Source organism: Tupaia chinensis, unplaced genomic scaffold (genome assembly GCF_000334495.1).
Source record: "Tupaia chinensis unplaced genomic scaffold, TupChi_1.0 Scaffold000235_1, whole genome shotgun sequence".
Classification (NCBI taxonomy): Eukaryota; Metazoa; Chordata; class Mammalia; order Scandentia; family Tupaiidae; genus Tupaia; species Tupaia belangeri.
Genome location: NW_006159713.1, coordinates 5,827,103 through 5,841,438, shown reverse-complemented (window position 1 = coordinate 5,841,438; position 14,336 = coordinate 5,827,103). Strand labels below are relative to the sequence as shown.

The window sequence follows — 14,336 nt, the reverse complement described above, 5'->3', positions numbered from 1 at the left end:
TATTCCTTAGATTCATAAACCATTGTTTTTGGATGCCTGGATGGTAATGTCCCAGTGTGTTTGTAATCACACATAAAGCAGTCAGTCACTTTGTACTGTTAGGTTTTTGCTATAGAGACAGAGGGGGAAAGTGAGAAATCACCCCCCAGGGGCATGGCCACCACAATCCCTTCTCCATTCTCTTCCTGGGATTTTGGGTAGGCGTGCATATACACCAAGTGTGATCATCAAGCTGCTGGATCTGGGGCTCAGACCATGGTCAGCCATGTAGGAGTCCAGTGCCTTCACCATGCCACCTGCTGGCCCCACCTTGTACTTAATTTTTGTTCTTGGGCGTCCTTATGTCCTTGGGGTAAATTTAGACCAACAATAATTAAGGTAATATTTACTCCCATGCAGAAAAATTTTACATATATATGTAAAGTAGTGAAATGGATACTTCTGGTGTACCATGTGCTCTGTGGGTGTTTTGTGGATCCCCTCCCCCCTTATTCTAAACATCTTTGAGATAGATACTGTTATCCTTACTCTGATTCTTAGTCTTCAGTCTGGCTATATTTCTAATCAAAATCCATGCTATATAGATTGTAGAGATTAGTCTACCCATCTTAAAGACAAAAAACTTACCTATTCACTTAGTAGTAGTACTTGTGGTTTAATAATCAGGGAGACAAAAAAGAGTAAAGGAGGACTAGTTATGAATTTATGTTTCTCCAAGCATTAACAAACCCTTTTTCTCCTCTAGGGTTCTCTTGGAACGGTTGATTGTAAATAGGCCACATCCTTGGGGTCTTCTTATTACCTTCATTGAACTGATTAAAAATCCAGCGTTTAAGTTCTGGAACCATGAATTTGTACACTGTGCCCCAGAAATCGAAAAGTAAGTTAAAAGCAACTTTTAATTGTCTAAGAATGAGACAGGAGAAAAATGAGACAGGGCAACAAATATCATTTGATATCTCCAGCTTGGGTCAATGATTATGGTGGTAGTACTGAAAGCAAACAAGATGAGCAAAGTATTGTTAGGTCTGAACTGTTCTCTTAAATTTTAATTGTTCCATTCTTCAGGTTATTCCAGTCAGTGGCGCAGTGCTGCATGGGACAGAAGCAGGCTCAGCAAGTAATGGAAGGGACAGGTGCCAGTTAGGTGGAACTGCATCTCTGTTGTACATGTGTCAGCCTGGAGATCCCATTGCACCAAGTTTGTAAACTGACTGAAGAATTCTTTCAGCTCTTCCTGACTCCCAGCCCTGGCTCTTGGGTTTCTGGCCCAAATACTATTGGGGTCAGCCTCCTGTCTATATGGGCACGTTCCAAAGTTTAAATGCATTTTTTTGACTCTTGGCCAAAATTTAGAAGATGCTGTGAATATCATTTTGAACTTGTGTAAATATATGAAAAAGAAAACCTTTGTCTGGAACTTCTTGGGTTTGTGCAAAATGTGTCCAAGGCAAGTACATAAACTAGTACCTTGTAATAAAGAGGCAGCTGATTTCATGCATTTGTCTGAGGACATAGCTCCACTTCTGACATTCCTGGTTTCCCAAAGAATAGCAACGGCCAGTTTAAGTATTATGTAACTTATTTTTAAAAAAGCACAGGGAGCCTGAAAATCTCTTAAGTTATTATGCATGTCTTAGAATTGAACATGTCAGGGAACAAAAGAAGGGTTCTTGACTGACTAAGAACCCATGGGTTTTTGTTTTGCCTCACCTCAGAGTCATTTCTAAAGCTGACTGTCCAGAGATCAACAGTTGTACCAGCTTCTCCTTCCTGTTGGAAAACAAGACACTTTGGCCCTATGAGATTAGGCCTAAAGCTCTCCCTAACCCTCTTCCAATACTTATGAATTGTGGGGAAAAGTCTTCAACTCAAATCTTTTCAACTGTCCTATCTCATTACCCTACTGAAAGACCACACATGGTAAGCTGAACAGCAAAGTCAAAAGGACCAATACAGCCCTTTTTGTAAAGATACTGAATGTTTTGTAAGTATATTGGTCTCTGTGTTTTATTTTGTAACCTTTTAATACCTGGGCTTTCAGTTCCCCCACTTGAACGTGTATACATGCCGTAGTTAAACACTGAAGTCGTGACACGTGTGAATCCACTGTGCCTTTCTCAATAGCAGGAGCCTAGTGCTGGAGGTGAGAGGAAAAGTGGACAGTTCAGCTTTGTAAAGACTAGGGCCACAGGACATACCAGTTTCCTGACAAATGACAGACCTTTTCCACCACTAAGCTTGCATGTTTAAAACCACCACATCATTTTGTACAGTGTTTTTCTTTTCAACAGTGAAAGACTGATGGATTTTTTTTTTTTTTTGGGTGGTTAAGACTGAATTACAAAAATGTCCATGTTTACTATTCTTTTCCCTTGGGTGTTTTTGTTTTTATACTTTTAAAAGAAAATGAGTAGATATATAGTAGATATATATTTAAATCATCCCACATATAATTTATACCTTGATGATCAAAGTTTTATGGCCACAGAAGACAAACTGGTTCAAAATTAAATAGTTGAAATCTTACTTATGAGCGGGGACTTGAAAGTCCTTGTGGTGTCTTAACATTTATTCCCTGAAGGGAGAGCTGCGTCATCTACACGGAACTTCAGGCTGCTGATAAAGTAGCTGAAGGAGGAAATAAAGCAACTGCGCTCATCCAGTGCCAGTTACACAGCTCACTCAAGTCCTCTTACTGGAAATGGTCTTCACAAAAGGTTAAGTTCTTCCTTAAAATAGGCCTCGATTTGCACCAGGTCTTTCCTCCCCAATCTGTTACTAAATGCTAGAATACAGGACAGTGTATTCACATGTATCTCCTGGCTTTGACTGAAACAACTATTAAATGTATTCTTTAACAAATTTGTAGTGATTCCCAAGTCTGCTGTTCCCAGTCCTTAAATGTAACTTTTGCCACAAAGTTAATTCCAGTATGACACTTGCACTATTTTTCCTGCTGGTAATTTATTAACTAAAAGATCCAAATTACCTCTTTCCAAGCATCAGTGAATATTGGTTTAGAATGAAGTTGTTACTGCTGTTCCTTCAGGCAACAAGGAGCTCCTAACTTGTCAATCCCAACAACTGATGTAAGATCATCTTCTGACCATAGCGAACCTGTAAAGCCTGCTGCTCCCTCCAGCTGAGTCTGGCATAGACCTCCTTATTACTGAGTAAATCTTGATCAGTTTTTAAGTCTGTGGCATAGGTTTGTAGGGTCAACAGAACACTGTCTCGAAGAAGCTGTCTCCAGGATGCTTTGAGCTTGGGGATGTTTGTGATTGTCAGGCTGTCCTCTTCCCTTTGATCATCTCCCCATTCATCCTGATCTTTAAACTCTCTGAACTCTTCAGCAGACATACACAGTACCTAGAAGCAACCATGGAGCCCTTTAATTAGGATGTACTACATTTAGTGTACTGCTGAAACTGATTTAAAGGAGACCCAGCCTGTCTTGGCAGCAGTTATTATAGGTGTCTTCTCCCTATTTCCCACATTTCCTCTCATTTTCTAGCTTTATGTTTACTCTAAATACTTAAGCTACTTCTCAGTAATTAAGTGGCCATTCTCAGCCCTTTACCTTTAGGGTGGCGGTCAGTTCCTCTTTTGTCAGCACCTCCTTCTGCCCAATCACAAAGGCTCCCTCTTCCCCTACCATCTCCAGTTTGCATAAGAAATCCCAGCGCTCATGCAATACCTGCCTTTCAGCTTCACCTTTTGTTCCTAAAAATAAAAAGAAACAGCATGAAAGTCTTGGTAATAATACACAAGGGATCCTCCTCCCTCAGTCTACCATCTAGACTACAAGATAAGTCAACTGCTATTTAGCAAAGCTGTTGTAACCTGAGGTAAGTATAGACAGCCACCAGTATCAGAAACCACCAGTATCAAAGACTGAGTTAAAGAGATACTCACTCTGTAATGCTGCTTCTCGAACTGTCACCATCTGAATGTCAGCTGTGTCATCTGTGTTGTCAGGATATGGCTCAACAAAACCATACATATGAATCAATTGCCAGTTAGCCATTTGTCCGTAAGTGTTGAAAATCTCATGGCCTTTAGGAATGGGCTGAGTGGCCACCATCCGAAGATAATTCTGGGGTGAAATGGATAAGCTGGGACCGTGCCCTTCCCAGGCCAGCCCCATGAAGATTTATTTCCGCTTAGGAAGAGCCTGCATCAGGTATGTTTCAGCCATGGGACTGATGCTGGACATAGCAACTCTCACGCTCCTTCCTGTTAAGACTCTGTGCTACAGAATGAAAGGAGTGAGGCTACCTTCAAATATGAGGTGGTTGAGAAAGTCATGAATAAATTTTTACATAGAAAAATATATGACTTTGCCAACAACCTAACAGCTGGCTTCATGTTTTACTAGGTGATTTTCTGCTTGGTTATTCTCAGCTCTTAAAAGTTGCTAGGGTTGGTTTTAGAGAATTTTTTGTTTTGTTTTGATTTTTTTTTTTTTTTTTTTTTGGTGGCTATAGGGTACATGTGCTTGCCTGAGAGACTGAAAGTGAGAAATCACCCCCCGCCCGGGGTGGGGGATGGCCACATCACAATACCTTCTCCAGTCTCGGGATTTGGGGAATGCACGCACATGTGCCTGGAATGAGTTTAAAGCCACCAAGGCCAGGACTCTTAACTATAGTTGACTATGTGGGAGTCCAGTGATGCAACCATCACACCATTTGCTGGTCAAAAAAGTTGCTAGGCTTTAAAAGTACATCCAGATCAAAGCAAGAAATAGAGGCAGAAATTAAGCAACATCACATTTACTTTCATTGGGGGGGGGAGATATTTTTGCTACAGGGCATGTGCACTTGCTAAAAAGACAAAAGTGAGAAATCACTCCCCCCCCCCTGGCCACACCACAATCCCTGTTCCATCCTTGAGATGCCTGTGGGCCCAATATGAGTCTAAGGCCACTATGTCAGGGATTTGAACTGCATTTGGCCAGCGCCTTAACTGCTACACCATCTGCCCTAAGTAGGGGCCAATTTTAAGTACAGTACTGGTATAAAACAGCCATAGTCATAGACCGGTGACCTGTGAACATCCCCACTTCTGAAATCTTTCCTCCCTAAAGGTACCGAAACTAGAGCTGTTTCAGGCTGTTGTGCACAGGGTTTGCACTGAGCAGCCAGTGGGGAAGGAAACATGGCAGACCACCTAAGCAAATAAGTTATGGTACTAGAGTTCATGAAGGATTAGTCACAACGTTCCTTGAAGACTTTAAAATGTAATTCTATTGCATGGCACACAGCTTGTTTCACCTACTCATTTTCAGCATTACTAGGAAAGTGGAGCCCAATGACATAATGGTTTGAATCAAATGCTCAGTCATCAATACACATAATAAGGACTGAGGGTCAGCCTATGGTGTGGTGATCGAAGTGGCTGGATCCAAAATGATCAATTGTGGTTGGAGTCCTGGACCTGGCATCTTGAAAAACAAGCCAGGTGTGCATGTTCTAAATCCTTACAGGAGGGAGAGATGGAAGAGAAGACTGTGGGATAGCCATTCCCCCTGGGGTATTCTCACTTTTCCTGTCTCTGGTTAGCACATGTGGCCTTGTCAGATTTAAAAATAAAAAACAATTTAAAAAATAAAATTGGGTGGGGATCAACTCACTGTAGAGTATTCTAGATTGGCATTGTGATTGGCCAAGTGGTTTAGTATGTCTGCAGCTGGCACCATCAAAGGGGAGTTTGGCTCCTTTTCATCCTCCTCTTCTTCCAGTGGTTCCTGAAAGCTGCCAGAGAGAACATGGCTAAGACCCAATCTTGGGCGAGGACGGGTGGGTGGAGTTCACATTCTTCCCCCTATTCTCAACAGGGTTCTACAGGGACTTGGTCCTCCAAAGCCCTACTCACTGACCTGTAGGCCATCACAAGGGCCACAAGCTGCTGGTAGAGTTCCAGGGAGCGAACCCTGGAGCTGAAGAGATCAGGGTGGGCTTCCATGAAGGGCAGCACGATGTTGTGGTACTCGGTGCAGATGTTAGCCAAGTCCTTCTCCACCGCCTCAGGTACACCTGTGCCCTGCAGCAGGCGCCGACGCTCCTCCTCTGGCCTGCAGCGACACCCCCACCCTGATTCCCTAAACATACCCTAACGGGACCGGTGTTGGGGGCCCTAACACGGACAAGGGTGGCTAGGGTAGACCAAGGGCGGCCCTCCCCATCCACCCCCACGGCTCACCAGAACATAGGATGCTCCAAGCGGCCCAGCTCTGGCCAGAGCGCAAAGTAGGGGCCCCAGGGAGAGGCCGAGGCCTGCAGCTCGTGGAGCAGCGCCAGCAGCAGTGGCACCCAGCCCGACTGGCTCTGCAGCGCACTTCGCTCTGAGGGAGACACCGGGCTGAGGGCACAGGTGCGGCCCCGCGGCCCCGCTTCGGCGCCACGGTGCGCCCGCGTGCCCACCTCGCTCCAGCAGGCCTCGGATTGAGCAAGTGTGCTGCGACAGGAGCGCGGCCCTCGGTACCGCGAACAGCAGCTCCCCGGGCTGCAAGCTCTCCCGGGCCACCATGCCGTAGCCGGCCACCGTGCCCTGCCGGGTCACCGCCACCTGAGCAGGGGAGACGGCCGGTCAGAGCAAGGTAGTGACTCGCTGCGGCTGCTCCACCCCACCGGCCACTCACCTTAGGACTCAGCTCCAGCCCCACCCGCCCGCACCAGCTCAGGAAGCCGGCCACCGGCTCGGGTTCGGGCTCGGGCTCGGGCTCGGGCCCCGGCTCCGCACCTCCGACGCCCGCTGCTCCCGCCACCTGTGATAAGTGAGCTCCATGACGAGGCTCCGCCCCGGAGAGCTGGCTGAGGGCGGGCGGACCAAGGGCTTTCGGGAGCTGGAGGAGACGCCCGGACCACAGTAAGGAACCTGCGCCAGGGAGCAGGCGGCGCACGCGGACGACACTGCTGCACCGCAGCAATGAGGCGCGGTGGAGACCAGCGAGCCCTGCACCCGCCGCCCGCCACTCACCCGCCGGCGTTTCGCTCGGGTCGCCATGGTCTGAGTGCTCCGCCCAGCCAGCCCGCCCGCCCACCGCGCTGGCGTTTCCGGCGCCCGGCTCCGCCCCCGGGGCGGGACTCTGACGGGGCCGGGGCGGGGCCTGAGGACCTGGCGCCGGAATCGAATGGGGCTGTCCGGAACCCACGCCAAAGACAGAGCGTTTGCACCAAGTGGAGTTCGTCCTCCTGAAAATACCTTTCTTGAGTCTGGTGTCCCCAATAGGACTTAGAACACGTGCGGCCCGAGTGCAGAAAGACGTGTCCCCGTCCGTGCCACCTTGAGTCTGGTTCCGAGTCAGGCACAGCCCTTCCCTGGGGTCTGCAGTAAACTTGAGGACGTGCGAACAAAATACGGTTTCTAGGCTTCTGGATCTGAAGCCGAGGGCCTGATGGCTGGCCGAGGTGAGCGCACCCCATGTGGGTAGCCAGCCGATCTTGAACCCTTGTTACCGACGGTCATCTGACCATGTTGTTACTTACTTGGTTAGAGCAGTTTGTGTATTTGCTTCCCAGTGGTGTGGCCTGGGAAGCCCAGATCTAGAATAGCCCCGTTTCCCACCTTTGTAAAGCTCGTGCTGGGTTTTATTTTTACTACCGTGTTAACTGACACGTAGCAGGTTAAAGAAGGAAGGAAACAAATAGTGGTTAAATTTAAGAAAAGGAGCCAACAGCGTGGCTTTTTTTTTTTTTTTAAGAATTGTATTATTTTTAATTTGCTATGGGGCACGTGTGCTCCTCAAAGAGAGAGACAGAGAAAGTGAGGAAGCATGTGGGAGTCCAGGCCTTAACCACCTGCCAGCCCCTCAGCATGGCTTAATAGGGTAACTCCTTATGAAGCTGTTTCCTCAGCTGTGAAACTGAAATAGTACCTACTCTGTGGATGATGTAAGGACTAGTAAGATAATGTGACAAGTATTGGGGTACAGAGATGTAGGGAGACAGTCTGTGCCCTCACTCGGCACTTCAACCCTATCTAAACCCAAGAAGCACCAGCCGGCCCATCCTAAACATCCTCGCCGAAAGCCTCCCACAATAGGCCTGGCATCCACACACTCATTGTTCTTAGATTCTTTATTAGTTAACTCTTTCTACATTGATAAGGGTTTTTATGTGTTTTACATTTTTCATCGCAAAGTCTCATGACATCAGCTACCAGAATACACAAAATTAGGCTCTTTGCTCTGTACAGAGAGAAAAATAATAAATGTCATTAAAAGTTCACCTTGACCAAAGAGACAACCTCCAATGGAAAACCACACACAGAAGGACCCAATATACATATATTTATATATAATGTATAGATATTTATAGATATCTCATTTGAAAGAACACAGCAAAAAAGAAAAGAAAATTCCAAGATTTGCAGCGCTATCTACAGGAAGGGGGATTAATTCTACCAGCTTTCAAACAATCACATTCAATATTCAAAGGAAGCACGTTGAGTGGATAGAACTGGGGCAGACTAGCACTCCACCAGGCTCTAGAGTAGTCTAGAAATGGCGTGAGATTATAGACGGGGTGACGTGTCCCTTCCCCTCCACAGTCCATGTTCTCATTGCCCTCTCTCCCCTCTTTGCTGGGGGGTTTGTGGTGATGGATTTAAGCTCTCAAATAGCTCTGGTTTCTGGGCCAAGAAGTTTCCTGCCTGGTCAGGTGGGTGGGCAGCGTACAGCGTAGTCCTGAGCTGCAGAGGGCAGGAGGGGTCTGGGGAGTAGGGGGAACCTCTCCTCTGCCTGGCCCTCGTTTGCTTCAGGATCCTTCAGCTTCCTCCCAGGACCCAGCAAGCCCCAGCCTGCTCCACCGAGAGCAGGCCTTGGACCAGTACTGAAGTACCCTCTTCACCTTAGAGATGCCTGTGGGGCGCGGCACAACCTGACCAGAGCTCTGCCTAGAAATGCCACCCTGCTGCTCACTGGCATGTCCTCTGTGGTACCTGGGGGCAAAAAAGGGAGCTACAGGGGCTCTCAGCTACCCCTGCCTGTGGCCACCTGCCAGCTCCTGAAGACAAGTCACGGAGATGTTCCTGGGACTGCATACGACATGCTCGGGCCATCCCAGTCTTTTCCCTCAGCCTCTAGTTGAGTCACTGTGGTGACAAAGGACCAGGTGGTTTCTGCCTCAGGGAGGTCTTGGCTCAGAAAGAAGAGAGAACCAGGTGGTGGGGTATGTAAGCTGGAAGGGACAGTCTGGGGTTCATGCCTTAGGGTTCTCCAAATTCAACCTGTCTTTAGCCCCTGTCTGCCTGGCCTTCCAGCACCAGCCCCTACTCAGCACCGGAAACGTGGCTGCCCGGTCAGAGCACCCTCTTGTGGCTCTTGTCCCGATGATTGTCAAATAACCAAGATAGAAAAGGTGTGCTTGGTGGTGGGGCAAGAAGGGGCCTTCAGAGCTCCAGGGCTCTTAGGTCCCCCCGGCTTCCCGCTGCTGTGTCTTCTCTAAGCTGGACACCCGCCATCTCAAAACCCCTCCCATTTCCAACCCTGCCTGCCCAGGGCATGGTCCCATATGCTTTCCTGAATCCAGAAATGATTCTGGATCCTGGCCAGAGAAGGACACAGACTCTCCTTAACTAATCCCCTTTCTGTAGCCCTGCCCCGACTTTGCAGCCATGGGGAGCTGGGTGAGTGGGGTCCAAGTTGGCCCGGTGAACACACTGAGACGGGGTGGGGAGGAGTGAGCCCTCAAACCACCTGGAGACTGTTCCGCTGAAGCGCATCTAAGGTGAGTCCCTCCACTTTCTTTAAACAAAAGAGAAATAACCCCTTTTCTTCCCCTTCGCCCTCACAAAAATAAAGTACAGGGAAAATGAGCTGGCGCAAGGATGGCAGTGGGACCTCGGTGTGGCCTGGAGTCTTGAGTGGGACAGGGCTTCAACAGGACACTTCCATGGTGTGGTTGACCTGGCCCAGCCCCTCGCTGCTCTCGGAGTGGGTGCAAGCCTGCGGGCGGCCACCGTCCGCCGAGCTGGCGCTGGTGAGCGACGCGGTGCGAGAGCGGGCCAGCCGGGTCATGCTGGCCGAGGGCACTGTGGACAGAGACGGGGACGGGCGTGAGGACTGGCAGGCAGTGCTGGGCGCCGGCGGGCGGGAAGGACCACGCGAGCAAAGCGGCCAGCGAACCATTCTTCCAAAGGCACAGAGAAACCTGCCCCAAGCCAGGGCGCTGCTGTCAGCTCCATCGGCCGAAACATGCAGTGCCAGCGACAGTGGGTGGCAACAGGGGCTGGGACCAGAGAGCCCCCTCTCTCAGCAGCTGGCCAGAGCGATGGCCAGAACAGGGTGGGAGCTGGCCAGACAGCCTGGAGCTAGGGCAGGGATGTGCTGTGTGTCCAGCTTTGTCCCTCTCTAGAGGGTGATGGTGTGGAGGGGGCAGGACTGTGTAAGGAGGACACAGCATCATGACCCCTCAAGCCACCCTAAATCCGGTTTCTGTCCTTATTCAGTTTCACAAGCGAGACTTGCAGGGTGCAGAGCTCCAGCCTCCTGACCTGAGCTGGACTGCCTGGGCAGGGCAGGCCTAGGCTCTGTCGTGGAGGAGGGTCTGGTTCTAACTCACAGAGCTCTGGAAGCCACGCAGCCCAGGGCAATCTGGAAGCAAGACTGCTCTAAGGCCCAGCCAGTCCAGAGCCCCACATGGGACTGAGCACAGAGAACCAGGATCCACAGAAGAGCAGGAATCTTTGGGGTTTTTGAGTTGAGCAGGGCACAAGAAGTTTCCGAACCACAGCGAGACGCGACCTGCCTGCAGCATTGCACAGAGGGAGCGGGGAGGCCGGAGGGGGTGTCCATGCATGGGGAGGGGGCACGGGGCTACCTGCTCCTCCACTCAGCCTTCGGTCCTTCAAGTACGCAACTAAGAGAGAACACAGAGCCAGGGGGCGGGGCGGGGAGACAGAACACGGTGAAGAGCGTGCTCGCGAGGCAAGGGCATTGACACGGGCCAGGGTGAGACAGGACAGACGCAGGGAAGGCCAGAGCCTCGGAAAACCCACTCCTGGCCACCCCCAAGTAGCAGCCCCTGGAAAGAACCACAGCATGGACAAAGGGAGCCCTGGCAGCAGGGCGAGGTGCCCATCTCTCCCCAAGACTGTGGGCACCGAGGGGCTCATGTCAACAAGGCGCTGCGTGCCCTCAGCATTCTGCTGGGCCTCGGTCTCCCCGTATACAGGATGTGGGAGACCTGTGCAACCTCCAAAATCGCCCTGCCCCCACCAGGCTGCCTGGCGGTTTTCTCCTGAGGCCTCTAAGAACTGGTCCCGGCACTGAGGGGCAGCGCTCATTCATCTTGCAGTTTTCATAGGGTGTCTCTGTGTGCAGGGCTGGCCTCATGGATCTGGCTGCCTCCCCGCTGGCTCCCCACTAGCCAGCCTCTCCCCTTCCCCAGAGAGGCCCAAGGAATGCTATTCCTGGAAAGACCCCAGCCCTCCCAACAGGCCTGCCCTCCGTCCTCCCAAGGAGGTACAGCTCCAGAGGCTGAGGTCTTGGGGGAGGTATGTGCATGGGGGCAGGGGAGAGGACATACGATTTCTGGGGCCCACAGGCACAGTCTGGACGAGAGGAAGTTTGGAGAGAGGAGCGAGGGTGCAGCAGGATCTTGTCACACCCCACTGCCCTGTTACCTCAGGGTCTTCAGATGTGTTCCACCCCACCACCCCACACCAGGTCCGGCTGCCATCCGCTCTCCTAATGCCCAGATGGTTCCACCTGCCTCTGCCAGTCCCTCCACCCCCAGCCCACTCCTACGACACCACTGGGTGCCATCTGCCACCTGTGACCACGGGCCTCCCCTGGTGCGGTAGGCTCAGCAGGAGGTGGGTGGTGTGTCTGACACCCTCAGAAGCTTTCCCTGGCAGGGCCAGCTCCAGGCCCTGCACCCCAGCAAGCCGAGCACCACCCACTTCACAGGGCCCTGAAGCCCAGCCCAGCACTGGAGAGCAGTGCGGGATGCTGAGCTCAGCTCGGCTGGAGTCTGGCCAGAGCAGCCCAGCACCTGGGCCCAGGGAGTACTGATCTCACCCTGGGCACTGTCTCCCCTGCCCACCAGTCTCTAAGTTGGGGCAGGAGGGTACTTACTGTAGCCCATGCCTTGCAGGAAGTATTTGAAGGCTTCCGTCAGCTTCCCTGGCTGCAGAGGGTGGGAGAGGTACGTGCTTTAAGTGGCTGCCCGGGTGACCCCGCATAGCCCCCAGCCCCGGCATGGTAAAGATCAGAAGCTGAGAGTCTCACCTGTGTGACCTGGGGAAGCCCTCCGGAATCTGCCATCTGCAGGGGAGGAGCAGGGTGAGCTGAGCAGGGGCCCAACATACCTGACCATCCTGTCCTGCTCCCCACCTGGCTAGGACCCTCCCTGAGGTTATGGGAGGAGCTGGTCCCAGGCTGGAGGGGAGGCCTCACCTTCAGGAAGGTCGTAGTGGTTGGGTCCAGTTTGGAGTTGCACTCAACCTGGGGACAAGGAGCCAGCCTGAGTAGCCATCCCCAGCCCAACCACCAAGCGGGGGGTGCAGGGAGGCAGATGTAGACACCCCCCCCAGGCATCTCTCCCAGGGTTTCCCAGCCCAGTTAGCAGCCTGGGGGGGCCGAGACCTCTGGACCCCACTCAAAATGCCCCTGTAGAGGGCCAGGACCACCTGGCGGGGTTAGTCTAGGAAAGCCCCAGCGGCCACAGGCATCAGGCAGTGAGAGGAGCAGGTGCCAGGGGTCAGCAGAGACACTGGGGCTCTGCCTGGGTTGGGGGGCCGGCACGGCCCACACCGCTGCTCTCCCAAGCTCTCCCCTGGGCACCAGAAGGCATGGCACTTTCCCTGCATGCTGGGGACTGCGCTGGCCACCGTGGGTCCCCAAGCCTCCAGGCAGCTCTGTGCTAATGAGCGTACACACCCCGGGCTGCCTGCTCCCCAGGTTCCCGCAGGAGCGGTGACACATGGCCCCTAAACATGACCGTGCAAGTGATGGTCAAAGGGGCAACTGCCTTTGCACGTTGGAGCCACTTAATTCATAACGTGGCTTGGGCTTGGCCCGAGGTGACTAGAGACCAGGTGGGGGCTGGACTGCTGGGAGGGAGGGAGGCCGTGAGGGGACCTCGCCCAGGTCCCAGCTCCCTCCATCCCCAGGCCTCCCTCACCTACAGGATTGGGGTGTGCCAGGTGATGACACATCGCAGGATGGCGGGGAAGTGGATGAGAAGCCACCATCCAGTGCAGCTCCCTGAACCTGGGCCGGCCAGCGGCCAACCAGTCCCTTACTCTTCCCTCGCCCCTGCTGGACACGACGCCACACTCACCACTCCGTCCTCAGCGGGCGCATTATCCCCGACCACCAGCATCACGGGGCAGCTGCAGACACAGAGAAGAGGGATGTCTGGCCTGGGTATGGGCAAAGGTGGGGCAGGTGAGGGGCCGGGGGCACTCACCGGAGCGTCTTGGCATTGGGCACTGTTCCGGGCCGGTTAATGTCCAGGTCTCTGCGGCTGCGGGAGGAGGGGCAGAGGTGGGCATCCCAGGACCAGGCGTGGGGGTGTGACCCTAAGCCCCGCACCACCGCTTGGTGAGACAGGGAGCCAAGGCACTGCGCTGCGTAAACAGAGCCCGTGGGGCTCCCCTCGTGTGTGACTCTCTGGGCCCCCTAACACACGCCAGGCGAGCACTCAAATTTTGTTCTCTGTCTCCCTCGAGTGATGGGCACCACCTCCTGTGTAGGGGGAGTTTCTGCTGCTGCTGTGTCTCCGGGACCCTGTGGGACAGCAGGGCCAGAGTCTCTCAGTTTTCTTTGTTTTCCAGAACCATGCACACAGCAGGGGCTTAATCAATATTTGTAGGAGAAAGAGAAAGAAGGGCAGGTGAGTGAGGGGGCCTGGCCAACCCCCAAAAGAGTTCCAAGGAGCACAGCTTAAGAGTCTGGGCCTCAGGTGGCGTGGTGGCTAGGGGTGCTGGACTCCCACATGGCCAAACGGTTCATGCCCCAGACCTGGTGGCTTGCTTTCCCGCTTTCTCTCTTTCTTTCTTTCTCACCTCTCCCCAAGGTCAGGGCCGTTGGGGTCAGCAGTGTCACTAGCTTCCTGCAATGCTCCTGGCCAACAGTACCCCAAGGGAGAAGCAGAAGAGTCTAAGGACCCAGTCCAAAGCCCTATTCCCCCTCTGCCCCTCTGGAGGTGTGGCCCTGGGCAGAAGTGACCCTCTCCCAGGCTCAGTAACCTGCCCATCTACAAACTAGGGGAGCATGTAGCCTGCCCGGCCTCTTCCCATCAGGGAAGGAACACCCCAGCCCCATGGCACCCTGGGTCCTGGTGCTGCCAAGCCCCGCCCTGCCCCCACCTGTTGTACATGGT

The 14,336-nt window shown here is 52.5% G+C and overlaps 3 protein-coding genes across 14 annotated transcripts in view; 1 reads left to right on the top strand and 2 right to left on the bottom strand.

Annotated features, from left to right (window-relative positions):
- CNOT1 (CCR4-NOT transcription complex subunit 1) overlaps positions 1–1,501 on the top strand; it is a 99,252-nt gene extending 97,751 nt beyond the window's left edge. For all 7 annotated transcript variants that reach the window (XM_014587807.2, XM_014587805.2, XM_006148467.3 and 4 more), the window contains 2 exons: positions 746–880; positions 1,069–1,501. In XM_014587807.2, the coding sequence (XP_014443293.1) occupies positions 746–880; positions 1,069–1,147 (214 nt within the window). In that variant the 3' untranslated portion in view covers positions 1,148–1,501. The remainder of the gene's footprint in view (positions 1–745; positions 881–1,068) is intronic.
- Positions 1,172–7,037, bottom strand: SETD6 (SET domain containing 6, protein lysine methyltransferase). 3 transcript variants are annotated; one of them, XR_003549386.1, is made up of 10 exons: positions 6,985–7,037; positions 6,647–6,850; positions 6,429–6,573; positions 6,208–6,349; positions 5,885–6,079; positions 5,639–5,759; positions 3,919–4,099; positions 3,584–3,726; positions 2,993–3,372; positions 1,172–2,631 (listed from the first exon to the last, which is right to left on the bottom strand). XR_003549386.1 is itself a non-coding variant. In XM_006148468.2 (9 exons), exons 1-9 carry the CDS (start codon positions 7,009–7,011, stop codon positions 3,067–3,069), a joined length of 1,464 nt encoding a protein of 487 aa, XP_006148530.1. In that variant the 5' UTR covers positions 7,012–7,037; the 3' UTR covers positions 2,702–3,066. The 3 variants fall into 3 exon arrangements, 2 of the variants coding, with proteins under 2 accessions (XP_006148530.1, XP_027627671.1); XM_006148468.2 differs by lacking the exon at positions 1,172–2,631 and having other exon boundaries at positions 2,702–3,372; XM_027771870.1 differs by lacking the exon at positions 1,172–2,631 and having other exon boundaries at positions 2,702–3,372; positions 6,647–6,772; positions 6,985–7,013.
- Positions 7,038–8,066: 1,029 nt separating this feature from the next.
- NDRG4 (NDRG family member 4) overlaps positions 8,067–14,336 on the bottom strand; it is a 25,322-nt gene continuing 19,052 nt past the window's right edge. For 2 of the 4 annotated variants that reach the window (XM_006148454.2, XM_006148456.3), the window contains 7 exons: positions 13,422–13,478; positions 13,293–13,344; positions 12,407–12,454; positions 12,239–12,274; positions 12,086–12,137; positions 10,827–10,865; positions 8,067–10,038 (listed from right to left, as the gene is read on the bottom strand). In XM_006148454.2, coding sequence (XP_006148516.1) covers positions 9,884–10,038; positions 10,827–10,865; positions 12,086–12,137; positions 12,239–12,274; positions 12,407–12,454; positions 13,293–13,344; positions 13,422–13,478 — 439 coding nt within the window. In that variant the 3' untranslated portion in view covers positions 8,067–9,883. The remainder of the gene's footprint in view (positions 10,039–10,826; positions 10,866–12,085; positions 12,138–12,238; positions 12,275–12,406; positions 12,455–13,292; positions 13,345–13,421; positions 13,479–14,336) is intronic. The other 2 variants (XM_006148455.2, XM_006148457.3) reach the window with 1 other exon arrangement.

Excerpts from the sequence above, each read along its gene's own strand:
- SETD6 (XM_006148468.2), bottom strand. The coding sequence starts at position 7,011 with ATGGCGACCCGAGCGAAACGCCGGCGG. Across the intron at positions 6,851-6,984 it reads CCCGAGCGAAACGCCGGCGG|CTCCCGAAAGCCCTTGGTCC; the intron begins GTGAGTGGCGGG and ends CGTCTCCTCCAG. Across the intron at positions 6,080-6,207 it reads TTGGAGCATCCTATGTTCTG|GCCAGAGGAGGAGCGTCGGC; the intron begins GTGAGCCGTGGG and ends GTGTCGCTGCAG.